Below are 21,404 nucleotides of genomic sequence, written 5' to 3' on the forward strand. Positions count from 1 at the left end.
AGTAAAAGAGAAAAATAGAAAAGAAAAAAAAGTGGTAGAAGAAGTTGATAGAAAATACAAGGAACGTGGAGACAAAAAAGAAGCGAGATGATAATAAACTACATGTAATTCATAAGTATTACCATTTGCAATTAGCGGCGAAACTTATTGAGATAAAATTATAGACCAAACCAAGTGAAATCGAATAAAAAAATATAGTTTAGACTTTTTATAAATTAGATAGTGCTTGTGCGATACCGACTCTATTAAATTTTTTGTCGTATTTGTATAAGCTAAGATTTATAATCATTTAATAAATAAAAATTAAAAGGTTTTATAAATAATTGAAAAAAAAAGAAATAAAATGCATGGTTTTCTAATACATTAAACGATATGACCTAAAAAGTAAAAAATCAATCAATATGAATAATAATGTTATAGTCATAATTAGAAAGTAGTAAAATCAAAGATATAAATATTAGTTATAATAACAATGAAATCATCGTTGAGTTTTGAAGGGAAAAATTTTGTTAAGATTGTGGCACGTAAATAATTTTAAAAAGTGATGATGTCATCAATGTGTTGTTTTGGTAATAATTATAGATTATAGATTGATTTAGTTTTGGGTTAGAATTTTGAAAACCAAAATATGTTTGTGTTGGTTTAGGTTTGAACATCAGAACTGAATTAGAGTTGAAACTCACTTTTTTATATTTACGCCAAATTACTAGTTGAGTGAATCTTGTGCAACCCGACGTGCAAAAAGATACTTTAATTGACGATAATAGCAAAACAACTTAAGCAATCTTACAACAATAATAAAACTTAATGTAATAATTAAAGTTTCATTTTGCCATCTCATATTTGCTACTATAAATTTATAAATTTTTTTCTTTACAATATTTATAATATAATTCGATTTGCAATTTAATTTTTTATTTTGTCGGAATTTTAATTTGGATTGGACAAAAGAATCTAAACGGAATTTATTTGATTTAGTTTAATTTGAACAAATATTTTGATTTAAGTTGAATTGAAAAAAAAAAAATTCAAAATAAATTTAATCTAATTTAGATTTGCGAAAAAAATAAATCGCAAATGGAACTTTGACCTCTATCCACAATTGATTACTTTTGTTTGGATTTTGGACAAATACGAATCACGATTGATTAGGGGAGTTTTAGAGCAGAAAACAGGACTGACACTCCCCTTCCTTTCCTCTCTCCTCCCAAGCATTTCCAATTCCGATTGAGAATCCCCAATTTCCCAATTCCTAATTCCCAATTCCCAATTCCCAATTCCGATTCACCAACATTACAATCCCTAACGATCTGTTTTTCTTCTTCATCGTTTTCCAAAATCTACTACTTTTCATCATCGCCTTTTTCTTTTCCTAATATTATTCATTTCTAATCGAATTATTTAATTTCTTCGTCCTTTAATGCCCTCATCTTCTGTTTACATATATGATCTCAAATCTCTTTTCGCCGATTTAATTTCTGTTTTCTGTTCGATTGTTACAATTGAATGCTAATATGGGTCAACACTAGCAAAATTCGGATTTAAAGGTTGCATTAGTAGTAATGGATGCTACCGATATTGGAAATGGGCAACCGGGAAGTTCAATGACATCTAATGGTCATAAGGGTTCTTCCAGTTCTGTTGATTGGTTGGGAAAAGATATGCTTGAATTAAGATTGGGTGATAGAAGCGACCGGGAAGATGATAGAGTAAGCTTATTCCGTTTTTATTCGCCCCAATTTATGAGATGTTTTTGAAAAGCCCCAATTTTGATTGTTTAATTGTTGTTTTTTTTTGCCTTTTGCTTTTCTGAACATTTTTTTCAAGGTTGTATGACTTTTTATGATTGTTATATTGTGTTTTTTGTAATTTGTTCTCTGTACTTTTATGTTGTTTAAATGACTGGAGGATGTGTTCTGAGAGTTATTGTGACATGTAGTTTCGAGAAGCTTCTGCTTTTATTTCTTGGTCTAAGTGCCCAGATCTCGCTCTTTTCTTCTCTGTTCGTGTGTGGAAAGTCTATGTTTTATGTGTGATTTTGAGTGTTATTGTGGAGTCTTTAGGAATGTTTGTCTGTGTATTTTCTTGTATTAGTATGCATTGATACATATGGGCAATGCAGGTGCTGTTACTTTATTATTCTAGGACTTTTGGTTCGGATGGTTGAATTACTTTTGTTGTGATTTTTGGCATGAAAACAAAATGTGGCTTGACAAATTACTTTACAGTTTTTAGATCAATGAGCTGATGATTGCATGCTTCATACTCTAAACCATATATTTTGAGGAACAATTATACTATAATCTGTTTTTGCTCACATGGTATAGAAAAGAACTTGACTCTACAAAAGGGTGAAATCATGATGAACAAATGCTTCATACAAAAAATAACACATACACTTATTACCTCATTGTATTAAGTTGCTCCCACTTAGGCAATGCTTGCTTGGTTGAATGCACGCAACCTTTTCACAAAAAAGAAGTTATTTTTAATGCCCAAATAACAAATATCACATGAAACTTTAAATAATGAAGATATTCACATGATTGGATGAGATACGTTTAAAGCCCATTACAAAGAGCTATAAGTTTTTAGTTCTACAGTTATTGGATAAAATGCTTTATATTCTTACCTTTACTTTTCCTCTAACATTAACATTAATGAGGGCCTTAATGCTTGCTATATTTCTATCCTTTTTCTTATTTTAAGCTAACATTGGGTGTCATTACAAGTTTATCATAAATTGAGAGGGTAATGAAAATTTTTGGGCTATGAGCCTCAAGTAGAAGTTTCTAAAATGCTTAGATTCGTGAGTCGGCTTGAGGTCGTGCGGCCATATCCTTATTTTAACGACATGACATATATAACTATGTCAATTAGACTCGTCACCCATCACCTATACACATGGATATGTATTCAAGTGTCTAACATGTCTATTTTGTGAAAAGTTCCTACTTGATATTATTCTAGGGGAAATGAAGGGGAGGGAGGGATAGGGAGGAACGGAAAAAGAAGGGGAAGGAAATGGTGAGAACAGCTTGGTTTATAGAAAATATGAAAAGGTTCTTCCTTCAGTTTCCTATCCCTTTCTTCCCCCCCCCCCCTTTTACTCTCCAAATGAAATTTTTTGCTTCCCTCTATTTCCCTTTTGCGACATCAACCTTTTCAGAAAAGTTAGTCATTTATCTTTCGGGATTAAAACTTTAAAATTTTTGTTGCCTTTTTCTCCCCATCTTATTCCATCGAAATATAGTGCAAGTGTTCTATCCATGTTTGGGTTTTGAGCTTACATGGTTCCACCTTGATCTTTATTTTGAAAGGAAGTTGAAATGGGAACATATTAGAGACAAAATGAATAAGAATGAACTTCTTTGGGTTAGATAGGTGCAATGACAGCAACACAATTCCCATATTTGGATGGATATAGTCCTTACAAGTGGTTGGGGGAACCAAAAATGACCTCAATGTCAGGATGGAGAAGGACATAGTAGGACTTAGTGTGACATAATTCGCTAGCTAATTCGCATTTTGGATTCACAATTCAGTCATTGGCTCAAAAATAGCTCCAAACCGACCATGATGCACTTTTTTCAATCGCATAAAGATTAGCAATTTATGTGACACTTATAGGACCACATAATGTTTGAAACAAACAAATAAAAACGGAGGATTGTTGCACTGTTCTCTTTTGTTCATGTCTTCCAAGCACATCTTTTGGGAATAAGATTTTGGCATTTGTATGTGACTTACACTCATAATGACATGAATACATGTCCAAGTGTTTGAATTGACTATTTTAGAATTAAGTTTCAAGCTTTTGAACCAAATTTATGTTCCAAGTTACCTATTCATATATGATTGTCAAGGATCAAACACATGTATTTGCTGTGAAGTGAAGAGTTTGACCGATAAAGTTGTTAATTGCTAATTTTCTATCGGTTAGCTATTTTTCACGGAAAGAATTGTGTCTCTTAAATGGATATAGTCAGATACTGACATGCATATGTAGTTGTGTTGGAGCTATAGTGCAAAAAACAATGCCAAAGGTTCTTGTTCATACTGTGTGACCAAAAGTCACAAAATATAGGTTGAGACAATCGCATAATCATCTGCATCGACGGTGAAATCTTGTTTGCGATTGTAATTTTGGACTGGAGCGTTCAATAATGAGAAAGGTAAAGGGGGTTGGGGTGGGGGGTTGGTTTTGAGGAGTCATTGACCGTAACGGTAATACTTGTATTTACTTGAACTTTTCTTCTTTTCTTACCTTTTTCATTTAGGAAGTGTTTGGTTTGGCGGATTACATTAACCTTAGATAACAATTTTGCATGGGAACTATTTTTAAATGAAAAATGCAAATGATGATTATTGCTCTTTTGTTTGGTTGATGGAGAACTTTTAGGAGAAATGGAGGTGCTGGGGTTGAAAGAGTGGATTAAATTTAGTTTACTTCTTATTTTGGAGGAAAATGTCAACAAATTTATAAAAAAAACTATTGTCCGGACCCAAGTTTTCTATTTTATTTTCCTAGTCAAACCAAGGAATGAAAAATTAAAACAGTTTTCTAGGAAAATGTTTTCCTCTATTTTCTCTCATTAGTACTTCACTTCCTTTATTTATACTAAACTAGCATGTCATTATATCTATAAGAGAAAAAATTTATGTTGTAGATATTAATATATTGAGTTTCATTAGAATTGTTTTTGAAAATATGCAAGTAGCTACGCGTTCCACTTCTTTGGATTTGTAATTTAGTCACAAGAGTGGAACATAATGATAATTTCTGTTTTAAAATCAGAATTCTATCTTAAATTTACTTACTTTTATACTATAATTATTTTGGGAGGATGTAATTAATGAATTAAATATTCTCAACAAGTCACATTTTACCTTGTAAATGCATATCCTTTACCACATAAATGTATTATGTGAGGTACCCTTTTTTGTCTTAACATAGCAAAGTAATTTTCTAGTAGTGTGTCATAAGCTTTCTTCAGGTTTGAGCATCATAAGTTTTTGGCATGGAAGAGTGTGCCATTATTATTGAATGTCATTTGTAGGAATTCCAATTTGTAGCTAACATGAAAGGTGTGTTTAAATAGCGCGTCCGAGGCGTGCCTAGGCGTGAGGCGACCACTTAAACGCCTCCTTGGGTCTAGGTGCAGAGCGATGCAGGAGGGTCTTCAAAGGCACGCCTTTTTGCGCCTCACATATACCAAGTCTGATTTTTTATAAATAACATGTTTTTGCCTAATATTACTAAAATAATCCTCAGTTCTTAGATTGCAAAATATATACCCCTTTTCTTGGCCTGAGAAAAAAAACTACTGTAAGAAATGGAAGAACAAAAATAACCTTGAAGTGTCGCCATCTTCACTGGTTGACTTATGATTTTGATTTTGATTTTAAGTGTTTGTTTAAGTTTGTCGCAAATTATTTCAAGCATCAAAAACAATTGTTTGCTTTCTTTACCTTTGTCTTTGTTTTAGTTTTTATTGTTTTTGTTAACTCAAGACTACGTTATCGACTTATCGATTTATCGTAGTTTTTATTGTTTTTGTTAACTCAAGACTACATTATCGACTTATCGATTTATCGTATGACTTTGTGCTAAAGTAGTGTTTAGCTTACTTATAGTTATTTGTTATTATAATGACTTTCATGTTGCTTTAAGTTGTAAGTATTAAAAATGTTTTAAAATTGATATTGGAGCTTTTTAGTGAAATTGTGGTCATTGCATACAAAAAGTCCGCGCGTTCGCCTTGAAAAAATACCTCTTCCGCCTCCCTGCTCCACGTGCCTCTTAACTCTAAGCAAATAGAAACTCATGAGTAGCTATCAGACATTTAATCAAAACTTAAGCTTAAATAATAACCTAGATATTGATCAATTTTAAAAGTAAGGTATTCTTTTAATGTAGGGTACTTTCAGTAACCTAATAAAACCTCTTAATTTGGCCATTTCAGCAGGACAGTGAACCTGAGATAATTGATGGTGCTGGTACTGAAGCAGGGCATGTTATCAGGACAACAATTGGAGGTCGAAATGGTCAACCTAGACAGGTTGGATAAACAGTATGCATAAGCTTTTTTATTCATGGGTTAAGGTAGATGATTATTATGATCTCAAAAATTAAGTTATTTTCTTGGACAGACTATTAATTATATTGCAGAACACGTGGTTGGAACAGGTTCCTTCGGTGTTGTATTTCAGGTGAACTTAACCTTGTTATTTTGTGTTTCCCGGTCATTCTTACTTTCTATTGCTTTCTGTCTCTTGAACATAATATCTATTTATAGGCGAAATGTAGAGAGACCGGGGAAATTGTGGCCATCAAGAAGGTGCTTCAAGACAAACGTTACAAAAATAGAGAGCTACAGATCATGCAGATGTTTGATCATCCTAATATTGTAGCTCTCAAGCATTTTTTCTTTTCACGAACAGAAAAGGAGGAGGTGTACCTTAACCTCGTTCTTGAATATGTGCCCGAGACTGTCAACCGCATTGCAAGGGGATACAACAGAATGCACCAGAAAATGCCTTTAATATATGTGAAATTGTATACCTATCAGGTATTTGTTATTAAGTAGATTAATGCTATTTTTCTCGTTTCAAATATCAAAAAATGTTGGTATTTTTCTTTTGATATTAGTATTATGTTTTTTAGAATTCTAAGGCTGGAACTTAATTCTAAAGTATTCTTAGTCACTGCTCAAAAGAACAAGCCAACAAGGGGAAATGAAAGGATTAAAATTTGATGTCTAGTATGTGGGTATGGATAATTTATCTATCTAGATGTTATCATCCGCATATTGTAGATGGCTGACTACTTACCTCTCTACCTATTTCAACACCATCACTTAACCCCTATCAATTCCACGAGAGATCAACGACAAAATAACGATGGAGAAAGCATTTCTTTGTCCCAACTTTCTATTGGGGTTGAACCATTCCGTGGGACAACCATTCACGACTACAGAGAAACTCTAGGAATCTCGACAACTTTGTATCTTTACACCATGTATTCCCAAAACCCTTGCATTTCATTGTCTTGAATAAAGATTCCCAGTAAGCTTTCTCAAAGTTGAACTTCTGAACTATGCCTCGTCTCCTTTCCTATGTGGAAATTCCACCTTTTTAAAAGCAATTAGAACTGCGTCGAAAATTTGTCAATCCTTTACAAAAGCGCTCTGTTAGGGGTTTAGTATCTTTGATAGCCACCCCAAGCCCATGAGCAAGCACCTTACTTACCATCTTGTAGCATCTTGTGGTGAGAGTTGAGATTAATTGGTCTATACTCATTCATCCCGATTGACCCTTTTTTCTTGGGAACCAAATGAGTAAAATTTGAGTTCATACTTTGGCATTTAATTTCAGTCTCATAAATTCTTCAGGCATGCTCATCTGGTCTGTATTCAAAATATCCGAACCTCTTATAAATTCTATGTAAAAAAATATTTCGACCTGGGGTCTCTATCACTTTCGAAGATTATCTTCCAAATTTCATCCATTCCAAATGGGCGTTTCAACTCATTTTTCCAACTCTCTCTCAAGTTCAACTCATCCATTTCTAAACTATCCTCTAATTCTTTCATATCCAAATATCAATTTTGTCCTGCAACAAAATTTTCTTTTGTCGAATATATTTAAAGACCTCCAGGTTCCACTCTGTCAAGTTAATCTTTAGCGGTTTGAGTCTCTTCCATCTATTCTCCTGAAATTGCTCCCACCACTCTTTCATTTGTTTGAGAAAACTAGGGTGCTCCAACCACATGTTTTGAAATCTGAATGGATAAGACCCCCACTTGAAGTTTTTTGCCTCCTGAAGCGGAAAATGATCAGATACCACCCTTGATCCTAGTGATGATGCCGAGTCTCAAAAAAAGGATTTATCTATCAATTTTTCTTCGTACATTTCAACTTTCCGCTACAGGTGCTACTGGCCATGTAAAAGACCTCTTGGAAATTGGGTAGTCAAACAAATTGCAATCCTTGATAATTCACCAAACATCAACGTGCTCATTGTAGCAATCATACCATTCTTTTTTTCTGATGGGAATCTTACCACACTTAAATTCCACCAATAATCCACCTTGGAGCGCAATATCCCCAAAGATGATGATTTTTTTGAAACTTATAGTAGTCGCTTTCTCCTTTTAATTTTGATTATGAGTTCCATTAAATCAGTAAATCAAATGGCTTATTTTTTCTCCCTTTCGTAATGATGACATTGAGCAAATCTAAATGATTTTATGCTTATTCAAAATTTAATATGAGGTGAAAATTAGATAGAGGGAGAGTGTTTGGTTTTAATTCCAACCAACCAACCAAACAGCTTTGCATTGAATTGACAGTATGACGTTGCTTCTATATTTGGACTTGAAAATGTCTTCCTTTTCTCCTGCATATGGTGAAGGGTAGTTTGTTCTTCATTACATACAAGTAACCGTAAAGTGGGAAAGTAGCAATGGTGGAACTCCAAAGTGATGACAGGAAGGGAAGTACTCATTATCATCCGTGAATAAATTTGAGATTAAGGTATCTAGGTGCTTTTTGAGTTGAGTCCAAGGAAAATTTGATCCTTTTGAAGAAAAAAAAAAATTAATCTTCAAGGTTTAATTTGTTTATCTGGAAACATAAACTCTAATATGGGATGGATGACTTTTGTATGTGTTTTTAAGGTGAAAGTGAAAAGTAAGAAATTTGAAAACTATTATGAAATTTATTTATTCTAAATTCTGAAACTCTAGCTCTGTGTTTGTAAGCCATAAAGTTTATACAAAAAATTGATTATGAATTTCCTTTGAGCCAACATATTTTTTAGGTGTATGCAATGAAACTCTATCACCTGTGTTGAACCGTAAAGTAATAAACAAAAGAAATATGTCAGTTATGTGATTATATCTGCTTGACCAAGAAATACAAGATATGAAACATGAGTCATTTTTAAATCCAAACCAAAACCTATGCATGTAATATCATGTTTGCAGACTCATATGATGACATAACTTGAACCATTGTGCTTCAGGAATTCTCCCTCTTGTAATCCTCATCTTGTAATTCTCATCGTGCTGTGTACGAGACTTCGTATCTTTCTTGATTTCTCAACAAAGTTTAAGAAGCAAGGATTTATAGTTGAATACTTGAACGGATCTCAACTTTTTAAAGAAGGGCGTAAATCTTTATAGTGTATAAACTGGAGAAAAAAAGAGAAGTTAGAGAGTTTATGTGGCTTTCAAATTTGAGGATATGACTTCTAAATAATCTCATTAACTATCTGTCATGTGTTGGGTATTTGGATCATTTTGGTGAAAGGTGTGTTGGGAATTTTTGTGAGGACTGTGTTTGAAGTGGCTTTGTAAGCTTTGGTAAATCCTTGATTGTGAAACATGGAGCATAAAACACATGGCAAAAATGAGGGTAATAGGTTTTTGTGCAATGTGAACTCATTTTTTTTTTTTTTCAGCCTTATCAACTTAAATAGTGGATACTCCCAACTGTTAGGAGTTGTTAAAATTTCCTCAACAATCCTTAAGAATTTTAGGCTGACTAAACATTGTTGAAGCTTGGTTAAAAGAAATATGTTGCTTGTTTCATTGGTTTCTTTCTTAATGCTTATTTTTTGGGATGTGACAGATCTGCAGAGCACTGGCGTATATACATAACTGCATTGGCATATGCCACCGGGACATTAAGCCCCAGAATCTACTGGTAAGATTTTAAATAACTCTGCAGTCACAAAAATCTTGTGTTGTGAATGTATCTCCAAATCATAAGATCATAATGGAGCCTAGAGATTCCCTTTTTTTTATGCCATTATGCCCAAAAGGCCAGAGTCTTAAATGGTACAAGATAGTTTTGACACCGAATTTTCTGGTTCCACCTATATTAAAAGCTATGTGATTTGTGTCACACTTTGTGTGTAGTCCCTCTGTACATTGCTTTTCTGTTTTTTTTTTCCTTTCTTGATAGCGTACTGGAAATGGCCATCTAGAGATGCTTGATTTTTATTGTTTTCTGAATTTAGCAATGTGATGTATTGGGGCTGAAATGTCATGAAACTCACTAACCATGATTCTAGTTAGCAAAAATTAGGTTCCGTTTTATGTTAAATGCACTTGTGTTTTGATCAAAAGTGGCAAGCTTAATGTTTAGAATTTTACTCAAATCATAATTGCTGATTTTAATGTTGCATTGGTCTGACTAAATGTGTATTTGATTTGTGAAGTAAGTTGACATACTTTGCCATGCATATAGAAATATAAAACCTAGCTGGTTGGCAGATTATCAGGAGATTTTAGAGATACTTGCATTCATGATCCAAGTTTCAACATATCATTTTGGATATAATGGGTTTAAGATTATTAATTTTGGGGTAAAGCAAATGGTTGGATAGATTTTCTGATGAGAATACTAGAGATACTTGCATTCATTATCCAAGTTTCAACATATCATTTTGGATATAATGGGTTTAAGATTATTAATTTTGGGGTAAAGCAAACGGTTGGATAGATTTTCTGATGAGAATACCTGGTTGGGAGAGTGGAGTTTGGAGGATCTGTGTTGCAGACGTAATAGATATTCTGGAAGAACTACTTGACTAGTGATAGACCTTTTCATCTGGGTACCCCTTTGTCTCTACTTGGTTCAAGGAAAACTACAACTCCACCGTCCAAGTCAGCTTGGAAGTAATTCCTTTTCACATTTTATTTCTTGCGAACTTTTCATGGGGGTGTTGCCGAACTTATGGAAACTTAAATTATTTTCTTGATTAATGGATATGGGAATTTATGACAGTACCTACAACATTAAAGCTTCTTCATTTCCGAGGATACTGTACTATTATTTAGTGTTTGAGTATGTTATTTTTTATGCTGAGAATCTGTAGATTATTTAAGTGCTAAACTTGAGTCAGGGGGTTTCTCTTTGTAGAGACATTATTGATTAAATAGCTTTGTTGTGTTATTAGGTGAATCCACATACACACCAGCTGAAACTTTGTGATTTTGGAAGTGCAAAAGTACTGGTATGTTTTTCATTTTCTACATGATTTAATGTTGTCTCTTTTGATTTTTGTCTATCCTGTGACGTTTACATTTCCTGTCCTCTTTTTGTCCTAATGGTAATTTTGTTCCTGGGTTGTAACAGGTTAAAGGAGAACCCAATGTTTCCTACATATGCTCTAGATACTACCGTGCTCCTGAGCTCATTTTTGGTGCCACTGAGTATACCACTGCAATAGACATATGGTCTACAGGATGTGTTATGGCGGAATTACTTCTGGGTCAGGTTGTAGATTTCTTCTGTGCTAATTAATCTGTTACTGTTGTCTGGATGGTGATACTCATTAACTCTGGCTGAATATTTTCTGCAGCCATTATTCCCCGGAGAAAGTGGGGTCGATCAACTTGTAGAGATCATCAAGGTAAGTATATTGTCAGAGCAATTTTTTTTGAAAATATATGTAAGCTGGCATAATCAAAAATCAATTATGTACTATGGATAAAGGATCTAAAGGTGAAGGAATTCGTAGAAGGGACTTGCTCAAAGGTGAGGTGGGTTTCCTCTAATTCCTTGAAGGAGGAAAGAAAGAAGTATTTCATCCAGTTATGCAGCCACCCATGAGAGAAATAGAAAATACTCTGATGTTGATGCAACTCAGAGGTGATCATGCAAAGATCATCAACTGAATTATGGTTTCTGATCAAATTAGAGAACAGAGAATAGAAAAGAAATAGAGAAATAGAGAGGTAGAAAGTTAGAGCAGAAAGAGGGAAAGATAGGAAGAATGACTACTGTATTATTGATATCCTCATATTACAACATTGTATCTTATATATCAAGTACAAGCAATGAGTAGACAGAATAACAGAATTATTATTCTTCCCGCCAAAACTACAACTCCTAACAACATTTAACTAACTCAATTTTGAAGACTCACATGACTTGTACGTGACCAAACTAGCTTTCCTCTATCATACCTTCCCCCTTGAACAAACTTGTCCTCAAGTCTGAGTATGCATAAAATCAGGAAGTTTGGCCTCAAAAATCACTGCATCCTGCCAAGTTGATTATGATCAGCAAATCCTTCCATTGAATCAAGTACTGCAGCACTACTGCATTTTGCCTTTTGATGATTCTCCTATCTGTTATAGCTCTAGGTTGCATAGTCTCAACATCAGTAGAACCTTGTAGCCAAGATGGAATGTGAGCAGCTTTAGGTAAAGTGCCAGAAAATTTCTTCTGTTGAGATACATGGACAACATTATGTATCTGAGATTCAGGGGGCAAAGCCAATTTATAAGCCACCTGTCCAATCTTTTCAACGACTTTGAAAGGACTAAAATACTTAGGGAAGAGTTTCTGATTCCTCCTAGAATGAACTGAAGATTGCCTGTAAGGTTGAAGCTTCATCCATACCCAATCTCCAACAAGGAAATGTCTCTCTGACCTATGTAAATCAACTTGTTGTTTCATTCGAGTCTGAGCTCTGGTCAAATGAAACTTTAAGTCTCTTATCATACCTTCCCTCCTTTGTAAGCTTCTGTCTATTGATGCATTGGTTGAGTCCCCAGCAAGTAAGGTAGATGAAGAAGGGGAGGTTGGTTATAAACCACTTCATAAGGTGTCAACTGTATGGCATTGTGGAAATGAGTGTTTTACCACCATTCAGCTAATGGTAACCAAAGGCTCCACTCTTTTGGATGATCTCCACACATGCATCTAAGATATGTTTCCAAGCACCTATTAACTACCTCTGATTGCCCATCTGTTTGAGGGTGATAGGCAGAAGACATCAAGAATTCAGTACCATCAAGAGAGTATAAGCTTTTCCAAAATAAACTGAGAAAAATAGAATCTCTGTCGCTAACTATACTCCATGGCCACCCATGAAGCTTAAACACATTGTCTAAGTATGTTTGTGCTACCTCAACTGCAGTAAAAGGATGTGACAATGCCATGAAGTGAGCATATTTTCTCAGCCTATCCACTACTACAAAAATTACATCTTTCTCCATAGACTTTGGAAGCCCCGTAATGAAGTCCATAGAAATGTCAAACCATACCTGATCTGGTATTGGCAAAGGTTGCAGCAACCCTGGATATGCTGCATTATCAGGCTTATAAGATTGACAAACAATACATTTCTTGATAAACTGCCTGACATGCTTAGACAATCCTTTCCAATAGAAAGGCCCTTCAATCTTCTTGTTGTTATGTCCCTACCAGAATGACTCCCTTCAGGAGATGCATGTTGCCAAGAGATTAATTTTGCCCTGAGTTGTTCACCTGGACCAATGACAATCTTGTTCTTTTTCCTTAGTAACCCCTCTGAGCTCATAACCAGCAAACTGAAGCAGATCTTGCAATTCTTCAACAATTGCAATCAAGTTATTATCAAGAACATAACTGTTCTTAATCATTGATACCAAGTTTGTGTCAATCACAGATATAGCCATATAAAGAAGTTCAGAACCTGGTACCCTAGATAATGCATCAGCAGCTACATTCTCTTTGCCCTTCCTATATTGTATATCATAGTTAAACCCCATGAGCTTTGATAACCAGAATTGTTGGAAAGGAGTAGATATCTTCTGCTGAAGTAACCACTTGAGGCTTTTCTGATCAGTCTTAATGAGGAAGTGACCACTAATCAAGTATGGCTCCCATTTTTGTACTGCATGTACAATAGCCAACAACTCTTTTTCATAAACAGATAGTCTTTGCCACTTTGGACCCAATGATCTACTTATATAAGCCAAGGGTCTTCCCTATTGCATAAGCACAACTCCTATACCATAATTTGAGGCATCAGTTTCCACAATGAATTGTTTTGAGAAATCAGGAAGAGCTAACATAAAATTTTGTACAAGTGCGTCTTTTAATTGATGGAAGGCACCGTCAGCCTGTTCATTCCAAGAAAAAGCACCTTTCTTTAAGAGATTAGTCATACGTTTGCTAATAGTGGCATATCTTGGAATGAATTTTTTGTAATATCCAGTGAGCCTAAGAAAACTTCTTAACTCCTTAATAGTCTTTGGGACAGACCACTTGGAAATTACCTCTATCTTTCTAGGATCTGTCTCTACTCCCTCTGCAGAAATGAAGTGACCAAGGTACTCAACCTTGGCCTGAGCAAAAGAACACTTGCTCTCCTTAAGATACATTTGGTGTTGCCAATGATTCTGTAAAGAATCACTATAGATAAGCACATCATCAAAAAATACTAGAACAAATTTTCTCAAGAAACGCTTGAAGACCCCATTCATCCAATTTTGAAATGAAGTAGTTGCATTGGTCAGGCCAAATGGCATAACCAAAAATTCATAATGCCCTGAGTGTGTCTTGAATGCAGTTTTAAAAATATCATCTGGATGCATTTTGAGTTGATGGTATCCAAACCTCAAGTCTAGCTTTGTAAAAACTTTTGCTCTAGCTAATTCATCAATCAACTCTTCAACTACTAGAATAGGATATTTGTCTTTGACTGTTTTCTTATTCAAATCCCTTGAGATTGATTAGATGGAGTAGGAAGAAGGGGTGGTTTATTTGCATTTGGGTGAAAGAAATTCCTGTTTTGGTAAGAGGATACTGGTTTAGAGGTAAAGGAAGGCTTATTTTGGAAAGTCTTAGCCATCATTTTTGATGTATATGCTAGTTATTCCTCCTGTAACCTGGCATAATTAATAGCATATGAAATTGTTGTGGGGTTAAAGGCTTTGACAAAGGTTTTCACCTCTTCTTTTAATCCACCAATAAAGCTTTCTAACAGATATTCTTCAGACAACCTATGCCCATTTTGGAACAACTCAGACTTGCATTGTTCAAAGGAATCAACATATTCTTCCAAAGATGCATTATTATACAGCTTGTTAAAATTTTCAACAACATTGGCACTTGTAGTGTCTTTAAACCTAACAACCAAATCAAACTTAAAATCTTCCCAATCCACATGTTTCCTATTAGACAGGTAACTAAACACCCATATCTGAGCCTTATCAATCATGTACAAAGAAGCATGCTCCACTTTTGCCTCATCAGCAATTTTGCATAGATCAAAATATCTGTTATATTTTTTTATCCACATCCTAGGATTAGTACCATCAAAGCTAGGACAAGTGAGTTTGGGAATCATACCCTGAGGCCTTATATAGTTGGTTTCATTATTGAAACGTCCAGAAGAAGTCTGATTAGAATTTTGAATGCTTTCTTTTAACTCAGTGATCATTTGCATCAACACTTGCATTTGCTTTGCTTGATCTTCTAGATTCTTCTCAAGGTTCTTTACATGTTCCTCCATGGCTCATGATTTGCGAGTAATTGGAGCCAACCTTAATGACAAGAGATCCTTAATCCAGCCTGTTCTGAAGGAAAAAAAAAATCAAGAAGCAGTGAAATCTTGAAATTTCAAAATCTGTACTACTGTTTCGGAACTTTGTGCAGACAGGTAGTGTGCGTGAATGTTTTGCAAGAATAGAGAGTGAGAGCAACGGATTGGCTCTGATACCAATGATGCAGTTCAGAGGTGATCATGCAAAGATCATCAACTGAATTCTGGTTTCTGATCAAATTAGAGAACAAAGAATAGAAAAGAAATAGAGAAATAGAGAGGTAGAAAGTTAGAGCAGAAAGAGGGAAAGATAGGAAGAATGACTACTGCATTATTGATATCCTCATATTACAACATTGTATCTTATATATCAAGTACAAGCAATGAGTAAAACAGAATAACAGAATTATTATTCTTCCTGCCAAAACTACAACTCCTAACAACATTTAACTAACTCAATTTTGAACACTCACATGACTTGCATGTGATCAAACTAGCTTTCCTCTATCAGATGTTGTGTATTATGTATAGTTCTGTAGACCTAGCATGAACCGCTTTTCTGTTTTACCTATGTGAGTTTATTGATATTGGAAGACCCATTAAGACCTGCGAATGCTATCGTATTGGAGGAATTGGCAAAAAGGATTATCTTGGAAGTGGCCAGTGGGCACTCATTTTCTAGATATGCTGAAAAGACAGGTTTTTTTTTTGGCTGTATGAAGCCTATGAATGTTTCTTTGATGAGGAAATGGCTTTGATAACCTGATTTATTTGGCATTGACCGATCATTTTCTTTATGGAATTTGGATTTCTGGATGTCATTACTAAGTAGTTTGGTCTGGCTTAGATGTAAAGTTGAGGATTAGGGTTTTATTTTCAGTGAAGGTTTTCAGATTTTTCAAAGGAGATAAGTGGAGAAAAGGGTGATATCAGATATGATTTATGAGATAATACAACAACATTTCATTGATTGGTTATGGCAGAATTTGATAAGTTTGATGTGCGCAACCTAACCGTTGTAATAAAAAATAGGTTTTTGATTGACCATTATAGGTGATTGCTAACCTCCTTTTGTTACTAGAATCTAACAACTTAGCATCCTATTGGAATGCTATCACCAAACTTAAAGTATTAGTTATATTGTTTTCACTTAGGAATTCGAATTGAACTTGCATAAGTAACTTCTCCGTTTTTGTCATTAAATTAATAAATAATCTAAGTATGAAACTATAATAAAGTTGAACCTGAAACCAACATCATTTGGTTTCATAATTCATATAAGGAACTTCTATACGAATGTAATATATTCAAGATTAGGCAACCTAACTCTAACTTATACCTCTACTTTACTTATCAACAAAGAAATTAATCTATTTGAAAAGGTGACGTAACACAATTTAAGGCAAGAATGACCCAAACTAATCTCTTGAAGGTTCTTTCCAACTTACACTTAAATTTAGTAGTAGCACAAATGTATTTTGGGCAAGAAAATTCGGGCGACGTTTTGAAAGAAAATTACTTCGGTTTATTGCCTTTCTTTAGAACAAGATATTAGGTTTTTAAAGCAAGCTTTAAATTTCACGGGGATTGTTGCATACATCATCCTTCTTCAAATCTCAAGAAATAGGGACAAAAACCATGGAAACCTTGGCCGACCAAATAAATCTAGCTTTTCAACTTAAGGAATTAGTTGCGTAATTCCAACTAACGATGCATGCTATGATTTTGCTGCAGGTTCTTGGAACACCAACAAGGGAGGAGATAAAGTGCATGAATCCGAACTATACTGAATTTAAGTTTCCACAGATAAAACCTCATCCATGGCACAAGGTACAGCCTAACGATGTCTTCTGTTTCTGGCTCTTTCCCCTTAACATTGATACCACCATATCACAACTCTTATGAAAAAATGGGAGTTTCTTGTTGCCAAGTGGCTACTACAGTCTCTATTTCGGGTTATTATGCTCTACTTTTCAAACTAATACATTTGTATTCACAAATGACAAGTGCTTGATAAAACGTTGTGCTAATAACAAATGAATGTGATTAACAAGATAGAAAAAGCAAATGGTGTAAAGATGAACTACTCAAACCTTGTAAAATGAAACTCAAGATATTATGCTTTAGCTTTAGAATTGGTGACACCTTCTCTAGCGAAATATCTTTGTGTAATTGCGCTTGTAAAATCTTACAATTATTAGTCTTCTAGTTGGTGTTAAAATTCATTTAAAATTTTGTATTTCATAATCTTCCATAGGAATGCTCCAATTATTTCTATTAGGTACAACTGTGGCTTCTAATGAACATTTTACATTTTGTTTGATTCAGCCCTCACTTTGTAAGGGAGTTTTTTAAATGCCAACTTGACATTTAGATGATGAAATATAAAAACTCAAAATAAATGGCAAATAATTTAGAGGGTTATAGTGATTTGCTTTATGAGAACATTGTAAGTTTGGCTAGGTGTGTTGGTGGTGATTGTTGGATGGGGCTTGGGTTGGATCTTACATTAGCTATTGACGTTCCGTATGAAGTTATAAAACTCTTGGACGTTTCCATTACTTGCCTTAAGGCAGTGCTAGGGGAGCTAAGGTCTAATTACTCACATGCGCTTGAAGTGTCTAGGTGTTCAAGGCTGAAAGGAGAAATACAGTAGTGTTCTTTATAGTGATGATTATGCATTTTATTCCTTTCAAATCAAATTTTTTTGGGACAAAAAACTCTAGAAAGTTTAATTATTACATGTTAATTGCCTCTAACCAAGCAATGCTTAATGCTTTCTTGATATGCTCGGCCAAGAGCTGTACGAACGTGGACAAGGGTTTGCTTATGTATACGTATATATTTTACCTAAGCATGTGGCCAAATTAAAATTCCCATATCTGGAGAAGCTGTGTCTTGTTTTTGAATTAGGATGGTGCCCTTGTATGCTTTTACCTGAAGTTTCTAGATTTACCTTTTCAGATACTTGGTTTTCATAAAACCTTTTGCATTTAGTTCAGGACTCCAGTTAACCTTCAGTTGAAAAAGATATAGGCCCTAAACATAAGAAAGAAAGAGGTTGGATGGTCACGGCTGATTGGGTAGATTTGTATTTAGATTAAAACATTTTGAATAGAAAATTTGATTTTTGTAATCAGTCAAGATGTCATTTATTGGATTTAGATTCAAATGGGATTATTTTTTTATAACTAAGTTTGGACTAAATTGTCTTGAATTGACAAAATAGCAGTTCAATAAGTAAAAGTTATGCTATTTGAGTCTCACGAATTCTTGCATGATTACTTGTGTGACTGTCAGGTCTTTCAGAAACGTTTGCCACCTGAAGCAGTTGATCTAATCTGCAGATTTTTTCAGTATTCTCCAAATTTGAGATGCACTGCTGTAAGCTGTTCTTTTTTTCTGCCACTTAATTCTCATTACGTCTTCTTTTTCTTACTACTTACTACTTAGAATTGAATTACTAAACACTTTGTATATGTCCATTACTGTTGTACTGCAGTTGGAAGCTTGTGTTCACTCCTTCTTTGATGAATTGAGGGATCCAAATACAAGACTTCCTAATGGCCGTCCTCTTCCTCCTCTATTCAATTTCAAGCCACAAGGTAATATCTTATGTAAATGCAACTGCAAGTCTAATTAAACTTTTAAAACTGTCATAGACCAAATACTTCTTTTGAGAAATAGTTGAAATGGTTTTCTTTACCAAACACGCTGGGAACCAATGTTACCTGGATTGTGGACCTGACCCTCGATTGGTGACCTAGTTTGGGCATATCGAATGACAGAAGGTACTCGTTCCAAGTTGTTGTAAACTTACTTTTCCTCTTCGAATACTGCAAAGGAGCATAGAAGAAAGGAGAGAAATGGGCCTTCATATTTCTTTACTATTGTCATTCTCTCTAATCTCATATTTTCACAATAATGTTTAGTTATACACAACTCAAGTTATAAAGGTTCAAGTTGTGCATAAAATGGTTTTAGTATTAATATAAGGAGGTAGTGTAAAAGATTCTTTTCCTGATCTTGAATCAGAAAATGTAAAAATCTCCTTTACAATTAATTTCACATGTAAGAACATCTTCACATCTGTGTATCTATATACACAACTACTTGTGCACAAAAATCCCCTTGAATAAGCTTTGCTACCTTTGAAGTTGAAAATTGTTTCACTGCATTTATTTTAACTTCTGGTCTAATCCACAGAGCTCGCAAGCATCCCACCTGATATGGTGAACCGCCTCATCCCAGAGCATGCTCGGCGACAGAACTTATTCATGGCTTTGAACTCTTAAGTCCACCTTTCTCGCAGTTTATTTAGGCATTTCTTTTAAATTTCATGCCGAGTACTAGCATGTGTTGATGATAGTGAGCAGAGTACAGAATGTCGTGAACTCTTGCATAGGATGTGAAGAAATCGAAGGATAGTGAGAGGTGGTTTTGAGATATAATTATGAAAATATGGCATACGTGTATTTATACATAACCGTGTTGAGATACTTGCACAGTTAGTAGCTTAGTTGACAAAGCACATGACATATGTATCCTAATCTTGTTTTTGTTTGACTCGAGAGTTTTGGCTTCATTTTTTAGTCCTGGTGTGTCTGTTGTTCACTAGTTGCAAATAGGTTGTACGTTTGTGAGAGATTGTAATATGGTATGGCGAATGGCGATTGATGTCAAGTTACGATGTCAAGTTTCAAAGAGTGGTTTACTTATATTGTGAAAATTTTCGTACAAAAGACCGAGGAAATTCTAGGTAGATCTTCCGGTGATCTCTAGATGCAGTTTTCTACCCTTCCAATATTGGATGGACTTTGGTTTCAAGTATGTGTTTTTAAGAGCCATGTTCTGCCTTATTTTATTATGTACTCAACTTTTAATAGAAATTCTTGTTCCTTATTACTCTTATTATACTCTCTATGTCCCATGGGAATTGCCAAGTAATTTGGAAAACAGTGTTTCACTGTATGATGCAGTTTATATATGGGTAAAATATTCCAACGAATACGTATTATGGGAAATTGAGAATGTAAACTCGTTATTTTGAGATTGTTTCATTATGAGATTTGTAGTTCAGAGGTTTACTTAATGCAAATTATCCTTGTTTTCTCACAAGTGACTTTCCTTTTCTTTATGTTATGGTTTTAGTGGTTGTTCATTTCTTGGTGCTTTTCTCAATTGTTTTGACCTTTATATTTATTTGAACTTGATATTTACTTACTCTGTCTCATTAAATTTGTAGTTATTTTAGTCGATTTCACTTAATTTGCATTATTTTTATTTTTAGATAATGATCCATCACCTTTTTTTAATCTCATCCATACATTTTAACTCTTTTAATTTCATCAATATCATTTATTCTTTCTCTTCTTTTATTACCACAATCTTAAAAATAACTTTCTTTTTCTTTAAATAAAATCTAAAAGGACAGGGGGAGCTTTAAATTTTTTTAAATACAAAAACAATAATACTTCAACTTTACTTTAATCAAATTTTATAAGCATAATAACATTTTGGTACTTTTATTAGCAATACAAGAACCCAAATAAATAAACTTTCTTTGTTGTTGTTTGTTTTTGCCAATATTGTTTTAAAAATATAAGGCTCCCACATGAATCAAATTGTGTAAAAAATGTGCAACATAAAAGTGGAATATAATTTTGGTATAAAAGAAATATACCATTATTTATTATGATTTTTCACAGCTTAGACAATTTTAGAGATATTAGAATCATTTTCATTTTTACCCCAAACAAAATAAAGGTGTTCGAATCAATATATACTTGTGTTTTTCCTACAAATAAAATTATAGGATTTTATCATCATATTTGATATACTCTTTTCTTAAAACAGCTAGTCTCTTGAGAGATGTATCTCAAACCCAACCCACTAAAGATTAATAACTACTTAGTGTATTTTTAATGCCTACTTACAATATCTTTAATGTTTAATTATCTTTAATGCCTATTTTCAATATCTTAAATGTCTATTTATATTATTCTTAATGCCTACTTGCAATATTTTAAAAAATATAATTAATCGGCTCAATTAGATATAATCTCTTAAAGAA

General features: G+C 34.0%; 1 protein-coding gene across 2 annotated transcripts; it reads left to right on the top strand.

Moving 5' to 3' along the window:
• Positions 1–1,131: 1,131 nt before the first annotated feature.
• Positions 1,132–20,446, top strand: LOC130809404 (shaggy-related protein kinase kappa). Of its 2 annotated transcripts, none has more exons than XM_057675175.1 (12): positions 1,132–1,709; positions 5,970–6,062; positions 6,154–6,213; positions 6,300–6,572; positions 9,637–9,711; positions 10,970–11,026; positions 11,149–11,289; positions 11,375–11,425; positions 17,066–17,161; positions 18,632–18,715; positions 18,834–18,936; positions 19,538–20,446. In XM_057675175.1, the coding sequence occupies exons 1-12, from the start codon at positions 1,563–1,565 to the stop codon at positions 19,624–19,626; spliced, it is 1,269 nt and encodes a 422-aa protein (XP_057531158.1). In that variant the 5' UTR covers positions 1,132–1,562; the 3' UTR covers positions 19,627–20,446. The 2 variants fall into 2 exon arrangements, with proteins under 2 accessions (XP_057531158.1, XP_057531157.1); XM_057675174.1 differs by having other exon boundaries at positions 1,134–1,709; positions 5,967–6,062.
• Positions 20,447–21,404: the final 958 nt, after the last annotated feature.

This window comes from Amaranthus tricolor, chromosome 3 (genome assembly GCF_026212465.1).
Source record: "Amaranthus tricolor cultivar Red isolate AtriRed21 chromosome 3, ASM2621246v1, whole genome shotgun sequence".
Classification (NCBI taxonomy): Eukaryota; Viridiplantae; Streptophyta; class Magnoliopsida; order Caryophyllales; family Amaranthaceae; genus Amaranthus; species Amaranthus tricolor.